The 23,455-nt window shown below is 50.5% G+C and overlaps 10 protein-coding genes across 10 annotated transcripts; 6 read left to right on the plus strand and 4 right to left on the minus strand.

Annotated features, from left to right (window-relative positions):
- Positions 1 to 69: 69 nt before the first annotated feature.
- Positions 70 to 885, minus strand: Pdw03_4510 (Riboflavin synthase, alpha subunit; the record flags this gene model as incomplete). Its single annotated transcript, XM_014675585.1, has 3 exons — positions 70 to 617; positions 676 to 798; positions 855 to 885. 3 exons carry the CDS (start codon positions 883 to 885, stop codon positions 70 to 72), a joined length of 702 nt encoding a protein of 233 aa, XP_014531071.1.
- A 202-nt stretch (positions 886 to 1,087) lies between these two features.
- Pdw03_4511 (CAIB/BAIF family enzyme) lies at positions 1,088 to 2,735 on the plus strand (the record flags this gene model as incomplete). Its single annotated transcript, XM_066100769.1, has 6 exons — positions 1,088 to 1,261; positions 1,320 to 1,351; positions 1,426 to 1,549; positions 1,610 to 2,114; positions 2,174 to 2,467; positions 2,524 to 2,735. The coding sequence occupies 6 exons, from the start codon at positions 1,088 to 1,090 to the stop codon at positions 2,733 to 2,735; spliced, it is 1,341 nt and encodes a 446-aa protein (XP_065956169.1).
- A 756-nt stretch (positions 2,736 to 3,491) lies between these two features.
- On the plus strand, positions 3,492 to 5,018 carry Pdw03_4512 (Zinc finger, PHD-finger; the record flags this gene model as incomplete). Its single annotated transcript, XM_014675583.2, has 1 exon — positions 3,492 to 5,018. The coding sequence occupies one exon, from the start codon at positions 3,492 to 3,494 to the stop codon at positions 5,016 to 5,018; it is 1,527 nt and encodes a 508-aa protein (XP_014531069.2).
- A 446-nt stretch (positions 5,019 to 5,464) lies between these two features.
- Positions 5,465 to 6,732, plus strand: Pdw03_4513 (Short-chain dehydrogenase/reductase family protein, putative; the record flags this gene model as incomplete). Its single annotated transcript, XM_014675582.1, has 2 exons — positions 5,465 to 5,986; positions 6,145 to 6,732. 2 exons carry the CDS (start codon positions 5,465 to 5,467, stop codon positions 6,730 to 6,732), a joined length of 1,110 nt encoding a protein of 369 aa, XP_014531068.1.
- A 197-nt stretch (positions 6,733 to 6,929) lies between these two features.
- On the minus strand, positions 6,930 to 8,329 carry Pdw03_4514 (Small nucleolar ribonucleoprotein complex subunit (SOF1), putative; the record flags this gene model as incomplete). The annotated part of the gene is made up of 2 exons (XM_014675581.1): positions 6,930 to 8,270; positions 8,327 to 8,329. The coding sequence occupies 2 exons, from the start codon at positions 8,327 to 8,329 to the stop codon at positions 6,930 to 6,932; spliced, it is 1,344 nt and encodes a 447-aa protein (XP_014531067.1).
- A 222-nt stretch (positions 8,330 to 8,551) lies between these two features.
- Pdw03_4515 (Proteasome regulatory particle subunit (RpnF), putative) lies at positions 8,552 to 9,874 on the plus strand (the record flags this gene model as incomplete). The annotated part of the gene is made up of 2 exons (XM_014675580.1): positions 8,552 to 8,813; positions 8,868 to 9,874. 2 exons carry the CDS (start codon positions 8,552 to 8,554, stop codon positions 9,872 to 9,874), a joined length of 1,269 nt encoding a protein of 422 aa, XP_014531066.1.
- A 346-nt stretch (positions 9,875 to 10,220) lies between these two features.
- On the plus strand, positions 10,221 to 11,818 carry Pdw03_4516 (SWI-SNF complex subunit (BAF60b), putative; the record flags this gene model as incomplete). Its single annotated transcript, XM_014675579.2, has 3 exons — positions 10,221 to 10,311; positions 10,373 to 11,241; positions 11,294 to 11,818. 3 exons carry the CDS (start codon positions 10,221 to 10,223, stop codon positions 11,816 to 11,818), a joined length of 1,485 nt encoding a protein of 494 aa, XP_014531065.2.
- A 468-nt stretch (positions 11,819 to 12,286) lies between these two features.
- Positions 12,287 to 13,648, minus strand: Pdw03_4517 (TRAM/LAG1/CLN8 homology domain; the record flags this gene model as incomplete). Its single annotated transcript, XM_014675578.1, has 2 exons — positions 12,287 to 13,039; positions 13,169 to 13,648. 2 exons carry the CDS (start codon positions 13,646 to 13,648, stop codon positions 12,287 to 12,289), a joined length of 1,233 nt encoding a protein of 410 aa, XP_014531064.1.
- A 592-nt stretch (positions 13,649 to 14,240) lies between these two features.
- Positions 14,241 to 22,079, minus strand: Pdw03_4518 (chromosome segregation ATPase family protein; the record flags this gene model as incomplete). The annotated part of the gene is made up of 3 exons (XM_066100770.1): positions 14,241 to 21,027; positions 21,088 to 21,906; positions 21,997 to 22,079. The coding sequence occupies 3 exons, from the start codon at positions 22,077 to 22,079 to the stop codon at positions 14,241 to 14,243; spliced, it is 7,689 nt and encodes a 2,562-aa protein (XP_065956170.1).
- Positions 22,080 to 22,710: 631 nt separating this feature from the next.
- Pdw03_4519 (60S ribosomal protein eL27) lies at positions 22,711 to 23,406 on the plus strand (the record flags this gene model as incomplete). Its single annotated transcript, XM_014675576.1, has 4 exons — positions 22,711 to 22,717; positions 22,775 to 22,830; positions 23,004 to 23,340; positions 23,399 to 23,406. 4 exons carry the CDS (start codon positions 22,711 to 22,713, stop codon positions 23,404 to 23,406), a joined length of 408 nt encoding a protein of 135 aa, XP_014531062.1.
- Between the last annotated feature and the right edge of the window lie 49 nt (positions 23,407 to 23,455).

The raw sequence follows: 23,455 nt of genomic DNA on the forward strand, positions 1-23,455 counted from the left end.
TTTTGCCTTATCATCACCGAATATTTCAATGGCTTTGAGAGGTGGAGATTCGTGATTCGTAACTTTAATCTATTGCTTGAGCCTTTCATCGACGATCTTGTTCACCATCTTCTCCAAGATAGTGAAATCTCCGCCGGAGGTACCAGCAAAGTATCCCTGCACGCTCTTCTCCACATACTTGCCTACAATATCAATCTCAACGTTGACAAGGTCACCCGGCTTTTTCGCCGCGGTGACCACCTTCCCCTGCGTGTAGGCAATAAGCATGACCTCCCAGTATCCGTCCTGTCCATCGACAACCTTGGTGACAGTCAAGCTAGCACCATCCATGGTCACGTAGCCCTTCTCCACAATATAGCGCAGAATATCTCTATCGCGTGGTTGCAGCCGGAACACCAACGAGTTTCCATCCGGCGTAACAGACAGAATCTCCGCAACGGTATCGACATGGCCCTGCACGAAGTGTCCTCCCATCCTGGTATCGGCTGAAACGGCGCGTTCGAGGTTCACGTGTGAATTGGCCTGCAAGGAGCCCAGGTTTGTGCGTCGTAGCGTCTCTGGCGCACAGCCAACCTTGAACCAGGTCTTATCGAATGCAGTGACCGTAAGACATGTTCCTTAAGCCCACTTTTAGACAATCTTCCATATACCTTGGACATAAAAAGGGCAAAATACCATTCACTGCGATGCTATCGCCCAGGTGCGCGTCGGTGAGTATCTCCTCACAGTCGGAGATGGTGAGAGACGTTCCCCCGCCCCCGCTCGACGAGGTATCGATGGGCTCCAAGGCCGTGACAGCTGTTCAAACCAGCATTAGCTATTGACCTCACTTCACAAAAGAAAGATCTACATACTCCCAATTGTCTCAACAAGACCTGTGAACATAGCTGCGGTTGTTGATTTACAAGAAAAATGCCCCCGCGGTGTGTGGCCTCGGCATTGCCCCCTCCGAGCGGTGTCGGCGTCGGCGTTTTGGCGGAGACTCGCCAGTTTCCCCGGATCCCATTTACTGGGGGATCTTCTTGCTATCAGGACTTTTGTTTGTGCTTCGTTTTTGGATTTCGCTGCTTTCTCCAGATTTATCATCATGACGGTCGCGCTCAGGTTCCAAGTTGTTGCCCGTCGATCGGGCTTGTCCTGGGGTAGTAATGCCTTGCGGCGCACGGTGCCAGGACGGAGCTACTACAGTACAGTTCCAGTTGATGGGTCGTTGCCTTTAGCTGGTATTCGGGTGCTTGATATGACGCGCGTTTTGGCTGGTGCGAGTACACCTCTCGAGGTACTACTATGTGTTTACGATCCAAGCTGACTTGCTGTAGCCTTATTGTACTCAAATTCTGGGTGATTTAGGGTATGTGGTGAGCTTAAGAGCTGTAAAGCTGTTCCAAAGATTGATACGCATGGGATTAACAAGACGAAACATAGAGCAGACGTTGTCAAAGTCGAACACCCTGTGCGCGGCGACGATACTCGTGCTTGGGGTCCGCCGTATGCGAAGTACGAAGATGCTTCCAGAAAAGGCCCTGGTGAGAGTGCCTATTACCTAGCTGTGCGGGCCTTCCCCTGAAGTTATTAAAATTAATTTCCATGGCACTAACCATGGATGTAGGTCAACCGAAATAAGAAATCCCTTGGTCTATCCTTCCAGCACAAATCAGGTGTCGAGATTCTACACAAGCTTGCAAAGGAATGCGATGTCCTAGTCGAAAACTATCTCCCCGGGGGTTTAAAAAAGTACGGCATGGACTATGAGAGCCTGCGGGAAATCAACCCCAAGTTGATCTATGCAAGCATCACCGGGTATGGCCAGACAGGCCCATATAGCACCCGTGCAGGCTACGACGTCATGGTGGAAGCCGAGATGGGATTGATGCACATTACCGGTGCTCGGGATGGTGCGCCAGTAAAGGTTGGTGTTGCCGTCACCGATCTGACCACCGGACTATACACCTCAAATGCCATTATGGCGGCTTTGATTGCTCGGGGTCGGACTGGTAGAGGTCAACATATCGATGTCTGTTTGAGTGATTGCCAGGTCGCTACGCTATCGAACCTGGCTAGCTCTGCGCTTATCAGTGGGCAAAAGGATTCCGGCCGTTGGGGCACAGCACACCGTAGGCAGCAAACAGTCTCTTGTGTCGAGTATATTAATAAGCGAACTGACACATCCCAGCATCAATAGTACCCTACCGGAGCTACAAGACCAGTGACGGAGACATTCTCTTTGGCGGTGGTAATGATAGGCTTTTTGGCGTGTTGTGTGATCGACTGGGCTTCTCTGAGCTGAAGTCGGACGCCCGCTTCGTCACTAACAGCAACCGAGTGCAGCACCGGGCGGAGATTGACGATATTATTGAAAGCACTACTATGCAGAAGACCACGCAGGAGTGGTTGGATGTCTTTGAAGGTAGCGGTATGCCCTATGCGGCTGTCAACGACATTCAGGGGACCCTGAATCACAAGCATGGTAAGTCTGTCTATTTTCCTTGCATGTGATCAGAGTGGCACTGACCCTACCATCAGTTTTGGCACGAGGCATGGTGACAGAAGTTGACCACCCTGCATGTGGTCCCATCAAGATGGTCAACACGCCTATCAAGTACTCCGAAGCGACACCAGGCGTGCGCATGCCTCCTCCTACTTTAGGTCAGCATACGGATGAGATATTGAGTACTGTCCTCAATTATGGGGAGGCGGACATCGCTCGCTTGAAGGATGAGGGAGTCGTGTCCTGAACCCAAGATTGTTTATGACAAACATGAACGACACTCCCCGAGGTCTGTATATAAGCAAATTAGAAATCACCACCATACGCAAGTGGCCCCTCGGCTCTATTATAGTCTTTTGGTCCTTTGGGGGCATCTTCCTTACATCCCATTAACTCTTGGATTTTCCTTGAACCTATTATCAAGCAAAAACCGCGTTTTTCGCCGGGTATCTTGCTGATTGCTCTCTAGACAGAAAAGATACGAGAAACGAGGTCGTACAACTACTATCCTGGTTTGCTATGCTTACTGCGTTTCGGTATTGATGATCAGGCCTTCTTTCTGGCCGGCAGTACTATCCATAAATAATTAGCGATTCTTACTTCGTAAAGAATCAATTGTGCATCTTTTCTCTCTATCTCAATTGATGTCTTCATAGTCTAGAATTACTAGCATTATCCAAAGCCTTTTAAGGTTGCCTTGGGACATCACGTGATGCTTATACAAAGGTCTTTCATTCGGCGACTTCGCTCCAACCCTACTTCTAGTTGAAGAATTGAGAGAACTCAACTGCATTTGACTGTCCATCAGCAAAAAAACCTAGTGTCTATTGTGATATGTATCAGGTTGGAAGACCGGTACTGCCTAAAAGGACATAAATAGTGCATTTTCCCCTCATTATCACCTGCAGTTTTGTTCTGTTCTTTCACATCAAAGCTCAATTAGTTATCCAAAAAAATCTTGGCCAGTCCCCCTTTTGAAACAATCTTCTGCAAGAAACTCATTATGACGGTTTCAGCGGCATTCATGGGTCTCCCCGCCCCCGACATCAACCCAGAGTGCCCCCAGAGCGTCCATGAGGGCAACATATTTGACCACGAGGGCATCTCAGAAGTGATCCAACCACTATCATCACCCCTGGAGCTTATGGCTGATAACCTACCCTGGGAAAGTTGGGGATCACTAGCAATGCCTCAGGAAGACGCAGTTTGGACAACAGCCCGGGCTACGGAAACTGTTCATCAAAATGCCAGCACTGCCCTGGCTTCAAATCGAACTCGATCTGGCCGTCGTGTTACCCAGCCAGCTGCTAGGGAAGCTGAGTCTGTGGTAACAAAAGGGCCACCTGTCAAAGCGGCAGCAAAAAAACGGAAGCGTTTGAATCGCCAGGTGAATATAGTTTGCACTGGCTGCTACCGAGGATACAGCCCTTCGAACAATTTGATTGTTCTGTGTGACTCATGCGATGCTCCGTGGCATCAGAAATGTCACAACCCGAACATCGATAATGAGGTTATCAAAATATCGGAGATGAGTTGGTTTTGCATCAAGTGTAAGCCCGAGCAACGTCAGACAGCCCAGGTCAAATCTCAAAAGAAGGCTGTAATGAAAGTGAAAAAAAATGGACGATCGATGAAGCAGCCTGTGGCTGGATCTCAAGTCAGTGGAAATTGTTATTCAGAAGAAGAACGCCGGGCGTATCTGTCATCTCTTTCGCATGATTCCCTGGTCCAGCTTTTAGTGAAAGTCTCAAACGAATGGCCGTCGGTTCCTCTGTTTCCCTCTGATATGCACACCATGACTGATTTCACTCCCTCCCTCTTGCCGCCACACAACAATCGGGCTTCCAAAACTACACCAGAGAAAAAACCTCGGCCTGCAACACTTGATTGGGAACAATTGGGAACCCCGTCCGAGAACGCTAACGCCATGGATCCAAACCAACGGATCGGCAAGACTTCTGATACCACAGCTTCTGAAGATACTGTCCTGGATAATAACATAATATTTGCTGCAATGGTCTCCGATGCTGCTCCCAACTCGGCTCCCCCAACTCTTGGTGTCACCGGGGACCAGACTTTCACCGGATTTTCTCATGCGCATGCCTCCACAACTGCTCCCCAGAATTCTACCACAACGACTTTGCAGACACCTTCCAGGGCTGCGCGCAAGATTACATCTCAAGCTGCGCCTACAACTGCACGTGATCGCAAGGCCTCTTTCGTTTCCTCGAACTCTGACCTCCTCACCGATGACGAGTCATCATACTCTCAATCTCGACTACAGTCTCCCACTCCGTCTATGTCCCAGTCTTCACATTTTGGATCCCAGCATGATTCGGACTATGATCCTGAAGATTACCGCGTTTACCCTGAAGCTGGCCAGGGCTTCCAGGTGCCGTCGACCCCAAGCGATCTTGACATCATGGCTGAGGATGAGAATTGCCTTACCTTTAGTCACTCTATCCGAGGCGCCGCTAAGGAGGCTCGGAACCGGAAGCCTCATTCGGCGTTGGGTCATCGCAAGCAGTGATGATTGATCTGCGACCTTGTTGTTCAAGCCAGGGGTGCACTGTCGGACACAATCATGGGGGAGCAAGCATTTTGTGGATTTACGCTGGTTTTTTTTCTTCGATATGGGAAATGGGATATGTTATGTGATCAAATGACCTTCGTGAATCTGAGTTCAATTTTCATGTCTTCAGCCTGGCCAAGGAATGTCGAAGTCAATACCCCGTAGATTTGTGCCTTCAGACACTTGAATTTCTTCATCCTTGCCACAAGACAGGTATCAAAAATTGATTTAATTAGCAGTAAAATGGCGAGATTGCAACGCTCATCCAAGTTGAGCTGTTCGTAGATGGTCTTGTCAGCCCCGCATAACCAAACGCGTCTCGAATCTGCCAAGGTCGTTCTCACTCCACACCTCTGATATCCAATTTCACGGAGTCAGAACAAAACTCCACGACAGACATTGCAATGTCATCCTCAACCCCTCAGCTCATAAAAACAACGGCCAAAGTACCCCACCCAACTCCCGGCCCAACAAACCCACACACCAACGTCCTAACAATCGATACCCTAATAAACATCCTCTCCAAATCCCTCCTCAACCCCTTCATAGCCTGGATTTCCGTACTCTGCCTGCGCGCACAGGTAACACCATCAACAGACCCAGCCTGGATTCTCACTGTCAGTTACGCAACGGCCCTGACAGTCCTTTTCATCGCGCGGATTATCAACCAGCGCGCCGCCCACGGTGTCCCGCGCACAGTCGATTTCGAGCATGAAGTCGTGGTCATCACCGGCGGGGCGAGTGGACTGGGTCAGTTGATTGCGCAGATGTATAGTATGCGCGGGGGGAGTGTCGCCGTACTGGATATTAAGAACATTCCGGAAACATGCAGCGATGAGGTCTTTGGAGAAGGCGTTTTGTACATTAAATGTGATGTCGCGGAGAGGGGCGCATTGGAGGTTGCGAAAAAGAGGATTTTGAAAGAGGTAGGTTTGCTTTCTTTGCTTTTGGTCTGGTTTTGGGACTCTAGTTCCATTCCATGCTACGACTGCGGTTCTGGCTAGTTTAATGGCTGGGGTAAATTGTTTTTATAGCGCGCTATGGCTTGCTTCAATTGGGGTCTGATTCGCGAAATCTTTTACAGCTAGGAACACCGACGATCGTCATCAATTGTGCCGCGGCCAGGATCAACGGCCTCCCCTTGCTTGATCTGCCAGCGGACGCATTCGAAATGACCATCCGCACTAATCTGCTGGCAGCTTTCCATCTGTACCAAGTCTTCTTGCCTGGGATCATCGCAGCAGAAAATGGAGGAACCCTTGTCACGGTCAGCTCTGTGCTGGGCCAGTTGGGTGCTGCGGGACTATCAGACTATGCAGCAAGTAAAGCCGGACTTAGCGCACTCCATCGGACGATAGAAGCAGAAACCAGGGGTAACCCGTTGGTCAAGACATTGTTGGTGGAAGTTGGGCAGATGTCGACGCCGTTGTTCGACTGGGTGCGTGCACCGAACCAGTTCTTTGCGCCAGTCTTGGAACCGGTCGAAGTAGCGCGGGAGATGGTGACAGCGATTGATAGCGGTCGAGGTGGTGTGATCAGATTGCCTATTTATGCAAAGCTCGTGAATTGGTACGCCGTGCTACCCGCCACGGTGCAACGGATTGCGAGATATCTGAGTGGAATAGATGCTGCCGTGATTCAAAGCCGGCAGACATCTGACAAGACAGATTGATAGGTGGCTAGAATGCAGCTGAGCGGTGCAGATTGGCATAAATCATGAAAAAGGACCCTTGTATGAGTCCCATCAAGATATATTTTGAAGCGGAGCGATCGGTTTCATTGAGCATATTGCCCCTTCGACAATAGTTTCGACTGCAAGTCTTGCGGCCGAGCCTGGTCGACGAAAAGTGATACATCAGATTGATCAATTTATTGCTCGTGGGCCAGAATCATCTTCTCACGCTCATGGGTTCTCGGCGCCAGGTTGCTCTTCTTAGTATGCTTGCGCACATTCTCCTCACGTCTCTTGATAGCATTGAGCTCCTCACGCTTGATTTCACCGGCCTTCTTGATAGGCTTAGGCACATGACGCTGGCGTTTGATGCGGCGAATTTGAGGCATGTGTGAGTACCGCTTAATCAGAGCTTGATCGTACTCCAGCTTGGAACGTTGACGGGCAGTCTTGATTCCACTGCGGTCCGATGCATTGGCACGCCAGAGGCGAACATTGCCATCGTCCGATCCTGTTAAGACATACTTGTTGTCAGGCGTGAATGTTGCCGAGAAGACACGTTGCATCCGCTTTGTGTGGTAAATGTCACGCGAGTGACCGGTTGATCTGTTCCATAGACGTATTGTCCGATCGTATGAGGCAGTGACCAGCTCTTCACCCGTGGGACTGAAATCGACATCCATAACAGCAGCCACATGGTCCTTCAGGACATTGAGAGCACGGTCCATCTTTCTCATATCGAATATGTACGCGTTGTGATCCTCGTTTGCCACGGCAAAATTGAACGCTTCCATTGGGTTCCAAGAAATGGCGTTGGATGCCAGTCTCAAAATCGTCTTATGCACCGGCTGGGAGGTACGCAGGTCGTACATGATGACTGAGCGGTCCATGGCAGTCGAAGCCAGGATGGAAGTCTCAGTCTGGTTGAACGCAACAGATGTGATGGTATCAACGCTGGTCGGCCAGTGCAGAGTTTGCGATGGTGTAGAGGAAGGCCGGGAAAGGTCATAAATCGAAATGACACCAGAAGCGGCAGCAAAAGAAGGGAGGGTTCGGTGATGTGTGACACTGGTGAAGGCACTATTTCCGAGATAGGTTGCCATCGGTGGGGCCTCAGATGATGAGTTGTAAGGATCCCACAATTTAATCGTCTTATCACTCGCACATGACAGAAGCTTTCGCTCCGGTGTCCAGCACAGACCCTTGACCATGTTTTCATGGCCTTGGGTATTCCAAACCTCGCCCTGAGTCGTCAGATCCCACACCTTCACCACACCATCGCCACTGCCACTTGCAAAGCGTTCAAGCGAGCCAGGATCCTTTGCCATCGAGTAAACACCGTCCACGTGTCCGTTGCCCATCTGCGCTAAGAATGGAGCAGCAAACATACGCTCCATCTTGATCGCATTCAGAGCTCGAGTATATTCACGAGCCCGCTCAAAAGGATGCTGAGTCGGGTCGAGATTCCGCGACTGGCGAACGACAGCGGACCCAGGGGCCTGCTGCGACGCCGTGGAGCGCGAGAGTGCTTTGATTTTCTACATTTTGTTAGCATAGCTATCTAAAAACCCAAAATTTCGAGGAAAAAACTCACCATGATGCTGTTGTGAAAGCGATGTACTAAAGAAAAGAAAATGCCAAGATGGAACTTTTTTTCTGTTTGATTTGCCAAGCAGGCGGTGAGAGGACAGTGAGCTGCCGCCAGCTTCAAGCTCCCCATTCGACTTGGTCATCAACCTCTCTTCAAAAAACCGTATTCCACTGTTCTCCTTTTCCTTTAATTCTCCATCGCGCTCGCTCGCTATTCACAAATCTTATCATGTCATCTAAGGTCTCGCCACGGATCCAAGAAGTCCGAGATCTGGTGAAGGAGGATCCCTCGAAAGCAGCGACCAGTTACCAAAAGATCCTCTCAGAGGGCCCCGGATCTACAGAGGCCTCTTCGCGAGACTATGAACAGGCTTTGATTGGGCTGGGCGAGTTGCATCGGGATGCAAAGAAGCCACAGGAGATCGCGGACCTCATCAAGACTAGCCGCGACACCTTCTCGTCATTTGCCAAAGCGAAGACGGCCAAGCTGGGTAAGTTGTGGTCTTAATCATGTACAGATAAAACAACTAATTGTGAGTGTTTAGTTCGTCAACTTCTGGACCTGATAAGCGAAATCCCCAACACACTCGAACTCCAAGGCAACGTTATCCAATCATGCATAGAATGGGCTATTGCCGAGCGGCGATCTTTCCTTCGCCAGGCCCTTCAAGCTCGACTCGTAGCTATCTATATGCAGAAGCAATCCTATTACGATGCACTCACTCTTATCAACTCTCTTCTCCGTGAGCTGAAGCGCCTGGACGATAAGCTTATGCTGGTGGAAGTACAACTACTTGAGTCGCGTGTGTACCACGCCCTAGGCAACCAGGCCAAGGCACGCGCTGCTCTGACGGCAGCACGGACGTCGGCCGCCTCCGTTTACACGCCGCCGAACCTGCAAGCCGGTCTGGATATGCAGAGCGGCATGCTACACGCTGAAGACAAGGACTTCACTACTTCATACTCCTATTTCATCGAGGCACTTGAGGGGTACAGCTCGCTGGATGAGGTTGACCTGGCCACGGCGACATTGCAGTACATGCTTCTGTGCAAGATCATGCTGAACCTGGTGGATGATGTCACACAGCTGCAAGGCTCGAAACAAGCGCAAAAGTATGCCAGTCCACGCCTAGAGGCAATGAAGGCCGTGGCACGGGCTCATGCCAACCGATCTCTAGAGGACTACGAGAAGGCCCTCTCGGACTACAGATATGAACTGGGCAGTGATGTATTCATCCGGAACCACCTCCGTCGTCTTTACGATGCCATGCTGGAACAGAACTTGATCAAGGTCATTGAGCCCTTCAGTCGAGTCGAGCTTGAACACATTGCGAAGATGGTGGGCTTGGACACACAGCAGGTCGAAAGGAAGTTGTCTCAAATGATCTTGGACAAGGTGATCATCGGTGTGTTGGATCAGGGCTCGGGGTGTCTGATTGTGTACGATGAGACGGAACGGGACCAGGCTTACGATGCCGCACTGGAAACAATCGAAAAGCTCGGCAACGTGGTGGAAGGTCTGTATACTAATCAGGCATCTCTTCTGGAATAGAAAAGATGGGATCTGTCCAATGCAGTTGAGACGATGACTTGATAGGAAATAATCGAGACAATGCACGATCACACTCAATACCCAATCGATATGCGCATAGTTAGTAGTTATAATCTTGAACTACATTTTAATACTTAGCTCCTACCCATTTATGGGATGTCAACTGCGAAATCCCAAGTAGAGCATGAAGTTTTGTCCTCTCAACGGTGTTGTTCGCGATCGTCCGAAAGGGGTAAAGCGCGACGGGCAAAAGAATCGCGACCTCGCATCTCCAACATCTCGCATCTTCCCCCCCCCCTCAATCCATCATCCTCCCACCACCGTTTGGGTGCTTAATTTTTACACAATGCAAGCTCCAATGCAGCAGCATTATGCCCGGGCCATGCCCCCAAATGCGCAGCGATCTCCAGCCGCGCCTCGTCGCCCCCCAGGGCCAGGTAAATCCCCTTTGATCAGTCTCCACCCACTCCTCTCGGCTTCAATCTTACATCTCTATAGGTGGCGCAATGCCTGTTCCGATGCCACAGCACGCTGTTGCCCCACAGTACATGGCCTCACGCCCCATGCCCCACCCCAATGATGCTGCCCTTCGGCGTAGCCGCAAGCCGACCGACAGGAATCTCCCCGACGGCATCGAAGACGTTATCATCGGTGAGGGTGCTCAGCAATATAAGAACCTCCGCGACTTGGAAAAGCGATTGGATGCTGCTGTTGTGCGGAAGAGGCTGGACATCCAAGACTCTATCAACAAAACCGTCAAGAAGTATCGGACTATGCGCATCTGGATCTCTAATACCGTCGAAAACCAGCCATGGCAAGGCCTGGGCAACCACCCAGGCTCCGGTCGCTACAAAGTGCGCATAGAAGGACGGCTGCTAGACGACGAATCCGACCCCACAATTCCTGACGAGGATGAGAAAGATGAAGACGCGATGGACCACGATGGAGCTGAGGGGAATAAGGCGAAGAAGCCCGAATCCAAGAGCCAGCCCCAGCGCTTCTCGCATTTTTTCAAGGCTATCACCATCGACTTCGACAAGCCCGTCTCGGCAATCCCTGACGAGGTCAAGCCGGTCAACTGGTCTAAATCCAGCACACACTCCAATACACCACTGTCCCCGAGTGCCGAATTTGATAGTCTACAATTCTCCCGAGCCTCGCAGGACAATTTGAATGTTACCATCAGTCTGGTCCGGGACGAAATCCCAGAGAGATACAAGCTGAGCAAAGAGCTGGCCGAGGTTCTGGATGTTGAAGAGGAGACCCGGAGTGGAATTGTTCTTGGAATCTGGGACTACATCCGCGCCATGGAATTGCAGGAAGACGAGGAAAAGCGACAAGTGCGCTGTGATCACCGTTTACGCTCGGTGCGTGCTTTGAACATTTGGTCTTTTCAACCTCCGCTAACAAGTTCTGTAGATCTTTGGCCGGGAGCAAATGTTCTTTCCCCAGATCCCTGAAAGCGTCGGTCCTCACACCAGCCCAATGGAACCAATCAAGCTCCCCTACACTATCCGCGTTGACGAAGAGTTCCACGGCAACCCAACGCCGACCATCTACGATATCCAGGTCGCAGTTGAAGACCCGCTGCGCACCAAGATGATGGCTCTCACTCAGAACCCGGCATACACAAGTGGCTTACGCCAGATCTCCTCGCTTGATGACCAAGTTGCTTTGATTGTCCAGGCCCTTACTCACTCCCGTGCTCGCCACTCATTCTACACTGCTCTGAGCAAGGACCCGGCCAATTTTGTCCGACGCTGGATTAGCTCTCAGCGCCGTGATCTCGAAACTATCATGGGCGAAGCTACCCGTGGAGGTGGCGAGGATGGTAGCGGACCTGAGTTCCGTTATGGCGGCGTTGATGGCCCATGGGACTCTGAGGTTGCCAAGGAAGCTGTGCGGTACATGCTGGCCAAACCCGAAGCTGCGGCTGCACGGTAGATTTTCCAGTTTGTTTGTTTTTTAGCTCGCATCTCCACACTACCAACCGCCAAGGAGATGTGTTGATGTAATTTTTTTTCCTATCTGATACAGGGCGCTTGTGTGGTGTTCGGACTGGTGTAGCCGGGATATGACAGGCAGGATGGAATAGTTTTGAATTCCGTATTTTAAGAATCCGATACGATACTATGTCATTCCGGATTTATTTTAGTGATTGTGTGTAACAGAGTCACCACGTCAGGCGATGTATCTCTGCCCACCTAGTATAGAAAGGGTCGGCCCAAGAGGTCAACATCAACAATGTGCACGGAAGCTAACCCACAGAACTTTAAGGGAAAGCAACATAAAGAGGATGCACAGACATCTCAATCAATCATAAAGCAAAAATGGACAAAGAGGAGAACACTTTTAACAGCCCTCAGAGATACAAAGATTATAACAATAATAATCCGGACTCTCATTTAAAGCTTAAGCACCGGGCAAAGAGATCTTCGCGGCAAGCTCTGATCTCCGTTTCCGTAACTCCTCCCCGAAACTTGAGTCCACAGCCGAGGAGACTTGTTCCTGTAACGAGGAAAGATCACCCTGCCTGATAGCGGTCTCCTCCTGCTCTAGCTTGGAAGCCACCTCGAGGACAACATCACGCACAAGATCCTCATTGAGTTGCACAGCATTCTCTGCACCAACGGGCTCTTTCTTCCCCTTCTTCTCCCCAGCAGCAACAGACTCAGCCGGAGCGCGGAAACGCTTGAGAACAGTCTCGACCATCTTGGAGAACCAGAAAAAGTTCAAGAAGTTCAAGATCAAATTTGATCCGACGTAGGTTAAAACCAGCCACGTCGGTACGCCTCCCGCAGTGTACTCCTTGAACTTGGTGATTTCGGCGTTGGCGCGCACGCAAGCTTCATTGACACACAAGCTACCGTCCCGGGCTGGGGAGAAGACATTCGCGTTGACGCTCCTGGGTTCGGAAAGTGGAGCTGCAGCTGCTGACCAGGTTTGCTGAAGGGCATTCCACATATCCCCGTACACCACAACGCTTTGCCAAGTGCCCCAGACGAGACGACAGGCGAAGAAGCTGGAGAGCAAGGCCATGCCGTTATACCATTGGACGCGGCTGCCGGTCATGTTGACTTTGTCAAGGAACCAGTGAATATTGAGGAATGGGCTGGAAAGCTCATAGAGGATGAAGGTCGGGGCGAAGAAGTTTAGGAATGGTTTCTGCAGAAACTATGTTAGAAGTCTCGTAAAATTTAAAAAGGGAAAAAAAAGGGAAAAAAAAGGGTAAATGCTGATGATTTTCTTGACACTGAATGTATCTATGTCAGGTGGATCGAAGACGCAACTTACAAAGCCTAGACTAAATACCCACAAGGCGCTGATGGCATGGAAAAGCATGCCAATGCCAAACATGCGCACGTGCACAATGCTGACAATCAGGTCATATAAAAAGTATCCCACGGCCAGAGCTTGAATAAAACCACAGGCACCTGTATACCCAAAGACCCGCTCACCGGATGTCATTGAGCTGCGCTCCTCATCGGAGTACATGACCCACAGAGCAGCAGCGTTGATTAAAACGCTCTGAACAAGAGAGACAACATGGATATCCCAGTTTAGCTTGGTCCGAGGAGTGAGCTTGTTGTAGGACTGAGGAAAGAGGATTGGCGAGAGCCGAGGCGAGAGAACTGCATGGACGAACAGGTAGAAGGCGAACGCTGCGATGACCTCGTGAATATGTTCGGCAAGCGTCGGGCTGTTGAGTTGGATGGCGTATGGCTCTGTGAAGCTACGCAGCCATTCCGGAGGCGGTGGGCAGGGATCCAACATCGTGAGAGTTCCCCTCAACTAGCTATGATCCCCCGATGTAAGGGAAAGCTGTTTTGAGGCTCGATCGGAATGTAGATCTATATGCAGTTAAGAGGGCACCCTATCCTGTCTATCATGGAAAAGGGGGGGAAAGGGGGGAAAAAGAAAAATAACAGGAATCAAAGGAAACCCCAAGAACTCGGAATAGGGGAAAAAGATGTAGCTTCATGCGAGAATGAAGTAATGGGAGGTGAAGCTGGCCTCGGCATAGCCTCAGGCAGCAATGATTTATTGGGGTCACATGATCCCCTGCCTCACTCGTCGGTGTAGACTTTTTGGCCTACGAGGAACATTTCGGCCAGCTAAAGTTATGAATGCTGGTTCAAAGAAATACTTATTAACGACCTAGTGACTTTGACCACATGGACCTATGCAATCTAGCCACATCACATAAGAGTGTTTTAGGAAAGTGAAGAGAGAATCATCATTAATCAATACACATTTATGGTAACAAACGAAAGTCATCCAATTCATCCAAGCACAGAAGCAAAACAAGAGTGGTATTTGAGAAAGAAAGAAAGCACCCAACTCCATCCAAAACAAAACATTCAAATCAAACTGCAACATCAGTGCCAAGTCCGCTGTCACTAGAGGGAGCCAAGAGTTTGCGAACTTCGGCTTCGGCAGCCTTATTGGCTTCCCTGATGTGGCGAGACATGTCATGATCCTCATTTTGATGCTCATCGCCAGCATTCTCTCCATTCTCACGTGCTGTCTGCGCATCATCTTCTGATTCGGAGCCATCGATGGAGATCTCATCATGGTGGTCCTCGTGGTCGCGCTTAGCGATTGAGCTCTCCGCCACACGGTATGAGCTTGTGGAGCTCACTCCGCTAACACGACGCTGATCGGTGGCATCTGTAATCACACTGTCCACGATACTGCCAGAGTAGCTTGTCTTGCGCTCCGTGCCTGCATGACTTGCTGCGCAGCTTGTTCGCCGGTCAGTTGCAGCGTTGCTCGGGGCATGGTTGAGTTCAGTTTCAGTGGCAATGTTGGATTCTGCGTAGCTTATTTTACGATCGGTAGGTGTGTGATTTTCCGCGTAACTAGTCTTGCGCTGTTGGCTAGCATCTTCCGCGTCGCTGGCAAGCTCGTCCTCTTCGTCGAATGGCTGGTTCTCTTTGTCGGCAACAGAGATTGAGCCGGCCCAAGAAGTATTGCGAAGAGAGTTCGATTTGACAGAATGGCTGCGCTTCAAGTTCGTGATGCCAGATTTAGCGCTCACCTGTCGGTCCACGCCGCGGTTGCCTGTGACGTTACTCAGGCTAAGAATCCGACGTTCTTTACCGATGTTGGGCTGCACAGCGACTGTGCCAGCTTGAAGTGAGGTCGGCATTCTTTTCAAAGCCATCCCAACACCGTTCTCAAGCAGACTGCGACTGTCCTTGGGCTCTTTTGCAGTGCTGGCAATGCTCATCACGCTAGGACTTCGGGCGCCTGTGCGTGAGGAACGGGTACTCCGAGTGCTGCGGTTCCTCTTCAGGTTCATGGCATGCGAGCTGTTTGATCGCCCAAGGAGGACTGTACGAGCATGGTCGAGCACACCCTCCAGAATGCGTTTCTCGAGGCCATCCGCGCGGTCCTCCATCTGTCGCATCTCTTCGTGGCGTATCTCTAGGGCCGTTTCAAGACCAGACAGATCCTTGCTGAGCTTGTTGTTTTGCTTAATCAAGTCTTCCTTCTCCGCTCTTAGGCGATGAATCATGTTCAGCATAGAATCCTTTTCTTCATGCAAGCCAACAAGCTCCGCTTCCACTTGTTCACGCTGTGAAACTTTCCGTTCAAGGGCAACCGCAGCCTCTTCAGCTTCGCGTCGCTTTCGCTCCGTGTCTTCAGCGACCAGGACTGACTGAGCAGCAAACATCTCATTCATTCTGCGGGAGTTTTCCATGATATCCCTGTGCATCTCATCCAGCTTTGTCATCTGGGTAACAGAATGATCGGATTCTGGCGGATTCAGAGGACGGCTGAGTAATGCGTCCAGTTTCTCATGAATAGGACCACTCCCGTTGGTGGCGAGATCTAGAAGCTCACTTAGCTTCTCATAGATTTGATCATTCGAACCTGACTGTTGATCTAGAGCACGGTCAAGCTTCTTGTGGAGTTGGTCATTTTTTGAGTGATCAAGCAGAGTGTTCAAAACCTCGTGGACCTTGTTGTTCTTTGCATGTTCCAAAAGATCATCGATTTTGCTGTGTAAGGGAGTATCCTCTATTGCAAGCATACGATCCGGTTCCGGTGGAGGCAGCGCAGGTAGCATTGCGGGAAGATTTGAGGGCAACGCTGACAGTTCAGTCTTGAAGTCCTCTGCTGATTTTTGGGAGTGATCATAGTGCTGGCTGACAATTGTCAAAATCTCCTGCACAGATTCAAGAATACGAGGGTGGAATTCAAGAAGCTTGCTCTCCACTCGATCAGTGGCAGCCGCGGCCCTTTCGTTTTCGGCTTGAGATTGCTCCTGATGCGATTTCACATCGTTGTGAATGTTCTCCATTTGTTGACGGGAGTGATCGACTTGTTCCATGAGAGCTTTTGTGTCCACACTTAACCGCTCACAAGACTCATTAACACTAACACCCATGGCACCGATGACAAGCTTGATTTCCTCAGCAAGACTCCTTGTACTTGCTAAAGATTCGGTGTGTGCCAGGTCTCTTTCTTCAATTTCTGAGAACTTCGAGTGGAGGGACGTGCTCGCATCTTCATACTTGGCTAAGACCTCTGAAATTTTTTCGTCAATCTTAGCTCCAAGCTCAATGATGATGGTGGCCCGGGTTTCGTCGTGTTTGGCCAGTGTAACGGCATCACGCTCCTCTTGTTCGACCTTGACCGCATCTTCCTCACCCCGAGAGCGTTCGAACTCTCGGTTGATAAGGTCAGTCAGCTCCTTTATATTATTGACGGTGGAGAAGCGCTCTGCTGTGATTGTTAGTGCTTCGAGGAGCTGCTTAAGCTCAGTCAGACCTTCGGTGCTGCCGTCAAGCTTGCTCTTGAGTTCATCCCCCAGTTCACCGACGACAAATTTGGCGTCGTCGATTTTCTCGGCAAGGCCACCGTGCTCAACCTTGCGGGCGTCGAAACCTTGGGCGGTCAGTTCGTTGTTGGTCTCCATCTGCTCTCGGAAATCGCAGACTAGTGTCGATAGCTCCTGGATATCCGTCTTGGTGGGGAGTGTGTCCACATCAGGAAGCTTGAGCTCATCCACTTGAGTCTTGACCTCAAAGATCATGGCTTCGACCATTTGCAGATCGGATTTGAGCAATCTCTCAGGATCTTCCTCTTCCTCGACGTCTTTGGTTTTGCCCTTCATCTCATCTAGGATAGCCCAGACATCTTTGATGAGACCCTCCAAAGTGCCAATCTCGGACTTTGTGGGAGCCTCGGCTTCGAACCGACGAGAAAACTCGGCAATCGAATCCTTAGCCTCTCGGATTATGGTTTCCAGAGCTGAAATATGCTCCGGGGTGGCGACCTGATCCGGGGAAGGAAAGACAAGCTCATCGATCTGGGTCTTAGTACTCAACAGTAACTGCTCCAGAATTTCAGTGTCTTGCTTTCGAGCGGAATTGTCATTGCCGGCACTTTGTTGAGTACTCATCTCACCCATGGCGAGCTGAACTTCATGAAGCGCGAGGAGGATTTCATCCAGGTGGGAGCGCTTAAGGGCATCCTCGGCAGTCTCCACGACACGAGGGGCATTTTCTATGGCCTCGATTTTGTCGTGTAGCTTAGTTATGAGTAATTTTAGACCGTCAATGTCAGGTCCGTTGAAAGGCTCGTTTGCAAGCATAAGTACACCACCGGGAGCGGTGCTGACATCATCTAGTTCTTTGCTAGATCCACGAAGAGAATCCATCTCACGCTTCAGGTCGGCAAGACCATCTTTCATGGTGTCCAGAATTTTGGAGCTGTCGAACTGGGTTGGCTTCTCCAGTAGTATCTTCAGGTCCTCGCGGATCGAGTCAACGCCATGTGTGAATGCATCGAGGAGCTCACTTGTCGCGGATAACGTGCGTTCGCTACCGTCGCTACGCGAGGTCTCTTCGCGTAAGATATCAAAATGCTCGCGCAGTGCTGAGATTATTTCGCCTTTCTCAGTACCGGGCTCGGCACGAACGAGACTCATCTCCGTGCGCTCACGAATATTCTCAAATTCCTGCTTGATGGTGTTGAGCACATCATTTTCTTTACTATCTTTGGCCGAGGTCTCTTCACGTAAGTTATCGAAGTGTTGACGCAGGGCCAAAATGATTTCGTCTTTCTCAGCACCGGGCTCGGCACGAACCACACTCATCTCCATACGCTCACGAATATTCTCAAATTCCTGCTTGATAGTGTTGAGCACATCATTTTCTTTACTATCTTTGGCCGAGGTCTCTTCACGTAAGTTATCGAAGTGTTGACGCAGGGCCAAAATGATTTCGTCTTTCTCAACAACGGGCTCGGCACGAACGATGCTCATCTCCATGCGCTCACGCAGACTCTCAAACTCTTGCTTGATCGCGTTGACAACTTCATCGCCGGTGTCATTCTTGTGTCGATCAGCAATCTCTCGAATAGCATCCAAGATTTCGTCTTTGCCTTCGGTGGCATTATTACGTAGGAGAAGAGTGGTGATAGTTCCCCGTAGGTGCTCGAATTCTTTTTCCATCGCATCGAGAAGCTCAGGTGTATCGGGAATGCCTCGCGGCGCATTCAAAAGAGATGTCTCCGTAATGGTTCTCTCCATATCGGCTTGAAGAAGTCTGAAACCTTCTTTGACTGTGTGAATTACTTCGTCCTTACCGGAAAGATCGGCAGCGGCAACCACGTTAGTTTCAATTTCCTTGCGTAGGATTTCGAGTCCGTCTTTGAGTGCATCCAAAACTTGCTCAGTGTCTCTTCCACCGGCGGCCGAGTGCTGACTCAATTCCTCTTTCATGCCTTCGATTAAATTCTGAAGGCGTTCTGCCATGTCCCCTCCAACATTTGCATTTGTCGTGATTATGGCCTCGTTGAGGCTGGAGGTGATTGCCTCCATTAGGTCATCCTGGTTCAGCTCGATCTCCCGGGTGATCGAGTTGCCATTTTGGATGCCTTCTGCAATGGCAGTCAAAATTTCCTCGCGTGAGATGGACGGCTCTTGGATGTTGGTGCTGAGTGCTGACTGCTGGCTACTTGTCGAGGCTTCAATGCCCTCAGCGATAGCACTCAAGATATCCTCCTTGGAAACACTGAGCCGGCCATTTGTGCCGAGCGAGGCGTGAGAGTGCTCAATGGCTTCGAAAATTGCGTTGAAAATTTCCTCCCGGGAAAGAGTCGATTGGTGATCCCGACCAACTTGCTCGGACGGTATGAGAGCCCTCGAAGAGGATTTATTTGAGTTCTCGATGCCATCGGCAATGGCGTTCAAGATTTCGTCTCTGGAGATACTAGGTTCCCCTTTGTTATGAAGGGAAGACCGCGAGTGCTGAATAGCGTCCACGATGGCGCTAAAAATCTCTTCACGAGAGACGTTTTGCTGAACCTTGGTACTGAGAGCCGACTGCTGCGCATTCATTGAGCTTCGAATGCCCTCAGCAATGGCGTTCAAAATTTCATCACGGGATACATTCGTTTGGGCAAGAGCAAGAGCTGATTGTTGAACATCAAAGGCTTCTTTGACAGCGTCCATAACATCATCGCGAGAAATTCGTGGCTCATTCATCTCTTTGACTGTAGTGAAATGGGCTTCTAGACCATCGGAGACAGCACTGACAATCTCATCACGGCCGAGACCAGAGTCATATGACTCCTTGCTCAGTGTACTTTGTGCCATTGAACCCGCCAATGCGCCAAGGATCTCGTCCCTGATAGAGTTCAGTTGGCCGACGCAGTCTTCATCCAAAGGCCTGGAGCTGCTGTGGCTTGCCATTGCTCCCGTGACAGCTTCAATGATCTCATCACGAACAGAGTAGAGGTGTTTGACATGATCCTCGTCCAAAGACTTGGGATGCATGTTGTTGGCTGCCATCGTCCCAGTGACCGCATCGAGAATTTCATCTCGTATTTCATAGAGGTGGTTGACGTGTTCTTCGTCCAGGGACCTCGAACCTTCGTTATGACTAGCCATGGCTTTTGAAATAGCATCAAGAATTTCGTCTCGCATTGAACGAAGATGGCCGACCTGTTCCTCGTCAAGGGGTCTGGAGGCAGGGTCGGGCTGCTTCTCCAAACATTCGCGGATGGTCAAGATGATCTCGTCCCGAGATATGCTTGGCGGATGCTCAATTTGCGGGGGGATGAACTTTTGCATGCCGTCTTCGACAGCTGCAAGAACCTGCTCGTAGGTGACTGCCTGTTCGTGCTGGGGCTGGTAGGACTTGAGCCCTTCTTCAAGACACGTGAGGATTTCGTCTCGTTCCAAGCCAAAGTTGTTGAATTCGATTTCGGGCTTATAAGTCTCCCAAGCTTCACGCACAGTTTCGAGGATGTCTTCTCTGTCCATCTCAGCAACTTGCGACTTAGCTTGAGGTTGGGGAAGTTCAAGTTCGTCGAGAGCTTTTTTCACAACAGAATAGATTGCGGCACTGTTCATAGTTGATCGAAACTCGGACAAGTCGGACGATTGCTGCCGGCTCTCGTTGATAGTAGCAGCCAGCTGCTCTTTGAGGTCGTCCAGGCTGCGGTTGACGATGGCAGATATTTCTTCTGTGCCGACAGCTTTGGGTTCCTTCTCAGGCTCGTCACTGGCACGGGAACTCTCGATCTCATCTAATCGCCGGCCGAGTTCTCGACCCATGCCCAGGACCTCACCTCGTAGTTCGCGTACCAGGGACTTCACACCGTTGGTCATCCCACCTCCCTCGACGACGCTATTCTTCACACTCCTAAGAATTTCCAAAACTTCACCCGCATGGGGTGAAGAACCATCTCCTTTGTCACAATTGGAAAGGTCTAGCGCACGTACATTTTCATGATCCACAGATCTCGTTGAACCAAATTGTGTTGGCTCGGGGGAGGTATTCCGAGATTCGATATCGTCAAGATTGGCAGCCATGCTGTAAGACCGGACGAGGGCTTTACTCGAAGGATCCTCTTTGACGAGGTTGAGAATCTCCTCGAGCATGACAGTGACTTTGTTATCCGCATCTTTGTCTGAGCCGGTAGGTGCAGGTCGAGATCTGATTTCTTCAACGAGGTCCAAGAGCCTCTGCTCACCTTCCTTAGTTGCCATCTCGCGCAATACCTTTTCGAGCAAAGCGAGGGCTGCAGAGCCATCGGAAATCGGGTCAGGTGAGATGCAAGAGTCACGATCAAATGCGAATGGATTGGGGCTGGGCATGCGAGGCACGGAGTAGCTCCTCTTCGAAGCGGGACTATCCGGATTATGGTTGTTAGGCCCATCATCACCCTTGAAAAGATTGCTGAAATCAAACCTTGAAGCAAGAGGGTCCAAATACTTGGTTGTAAGATGAGAAGACAGGTCCTTAAGACTCTTTCGAATGTCTTCGTCGCGGGCGTTGGTTGCCGCCTTGAGGCTAACCAGGTCGGTGGCATTGTCTTTGCTGCGTCGGCTCAAATTCATCATCTCGCGCTGCAGACCGCTTGCAATGTCGGTGAGGCTGTGAATTTGGTATGAGAGGGAATCCATGCTTGCTTTACTCGCGGGAACATGTTGCTGCTCAAACGGGGCAGCGGCCAATTTTGGCGGTTTAGACGGTGATGGAGGGTCAGGTTCTAAAGGTAGTTGCATGTTTTGCAGGGCTAACATTGTAGCTGAAGGCGGAGTACTCTCCCCCAATATTGGCTTGGATAAGTAACGACTCGACACGGAGTAATTCATCTCCCGGTCCGCGTCTTGACGGAGCACTGGCGAACTGATGGACTTGGTAGGATCGCGCGGCTTGGCTGCCTCAATAATCGTCGCACGAAGGGGGCGCTCTGGGGATCTGTTCTCAAGATAATTCAAGAAGTCGCTGCGCGCATCTTGTCGGGTATCTTCAGGCTGTAGTGACTGCATGCGCTTGTGGTGCTGGCCTTTGACCAAGGACCTTTCTGGAGAGGAAGATTTGAGTGGCATGGAATTTGTTGTGTAAGAGCTCGGTGCATGTTCGCTGGGTCTCTCTGTAAACTTTGCGGCCACTGCTTGAATATTGGGAGAGACATTGGACCTCGTCGCAGGGCTCATTGGGCTCATCGAACGAGGATTCAGTGGTAGCGGCGGAGGCGCACGCTCGGGATCCGAACTGTCCCACCTTCGTAAACTGCGTGTTAGCATTTGTTTGAAATCAACCATGAGGATCTGTCATAAAAAGCAATTAGGCGGCGTTTGTCTCAGAACCTACATTGGAACTTTGGGCTCGGAAAATGTTATTGAATGCCGGACCAATTCCCGGTCACGGGGGGCTTCCTTGTCTGGGGACGGCATGATGTCTTCGTTAATGGGATGTCAAGATGTCTCCGAGAAGTATTGACAATATGGATGGAATGTGTGTAGGGTATGTGTAAAGTGCGTTCAAAGAAAAAAACAGAAGCAAGGTCATCAAGGTACATCAACACGAGGGAGGAAACGCTGGGAGAACAAAGCAAAAGCTAACACTCTCAAAACTCGGTGGAGGAGAGAAAATCACCGGAAAGTCAGCTTGATAAAAAAAAAACCAAGTGGAGATGAGAGTTGTCTGGAGAAAGAGATGAGGTACGCAGCCTTGTACACACCACTCATGGCCATAGCAACCGGGGTAACTACAATCGTCATGTAAACAAACCCTGAGCCAGCGAAAATCAGGCGGTAAGCAGCTCTGGGTACCCACCTGCCCAAGGCTGGGCGCCCATGGACGACAGATTGATTATGTCATCATTTGATCCGGGCCCAATGGAGAAACTCTCCCCAAAAGGGCTAGTCGCCATCTGTCGGTAAGTCGACCAATCAATCCATAGCACACAAATCGCTACTGTGCCCTGAAACCCTCTACCTCACATCCGCAAAAACGAACACTTCGATCTTGACCGTTCCGTATCTCGACAACCACCCATCCTCGCCGCCCCCGGGACCTTCAAAAATGAAGTGTACGTCTTCATCATTCGACTCCCCTTGCGATCTACATGCTGACGGATGTGTTACAGTCATGAAAGTGGGCCGTGTGGCCATCATCACCCGTGGCCGCTACGCCGGTAAGAAGGTACGACAAGTTCCTGATCCTTCCCGAAATAAAGCACGAGAATGGAAAAAGGCGAAACGATTTGCAAGGGAAAGACTCGATGTTTGAAAGAGCACAGTGCAATGTGGAGGAACTACGCGACAAGAAAAAAAAAATCCAGAGTGCTAATCCGGCATTTTTGTTTGAATTTACAGGTCGTCATTGTCCAGCCCGTTGATGCTGGCTCCAAGTCGCACCCCTTCTCCTACGCTATCGTCGCCGGTATCGAGCGCTACCCTCTCAAGGTTACCCGTGGTATGGGCAAGAAGCTCGTCGACCGCCGCAGCCGCATCAAGCCTTTCATCAAGGTTGTCAACTACAACCACTTGATGCCCACTCGTTACACTCTCGAGCTTGAGGGTCTTAAGGGTATTGTCACCAACGACACCTTCAAGGAGGTCTCCCAGCGCGAGGAAGCCAAGAAGACCATCAAGAAGGCCCTTGAGGACCGTTACACCAGCGGAAAGAACCGTTGGTTCTTCACTGCCCTGCGTACGTTCGGCCCAGAACATTCAGCACTTTGAAACTCGGCACTAATTCTCCGGAACAGGTTTCTAAACGGTTTACTTGGGCGTTTTGTCGTTTTGAGCGCACGGGTCTAGGTGAA

The sequence above is a fragment of the Penicillium digitatum genome, chromosome 1, assembly GCF_016767815.1.
Source record: "Penicillium digitatum chromosome 1, complete sequence".
NCBI classification, from domain to species: domain Eukaryota; kingdom Fungi; phylum Ascomycota; class Eurotiomycetes; order Eurotiales; family Aspergillaceae; genus Penicillium; species Penicillium digitatum.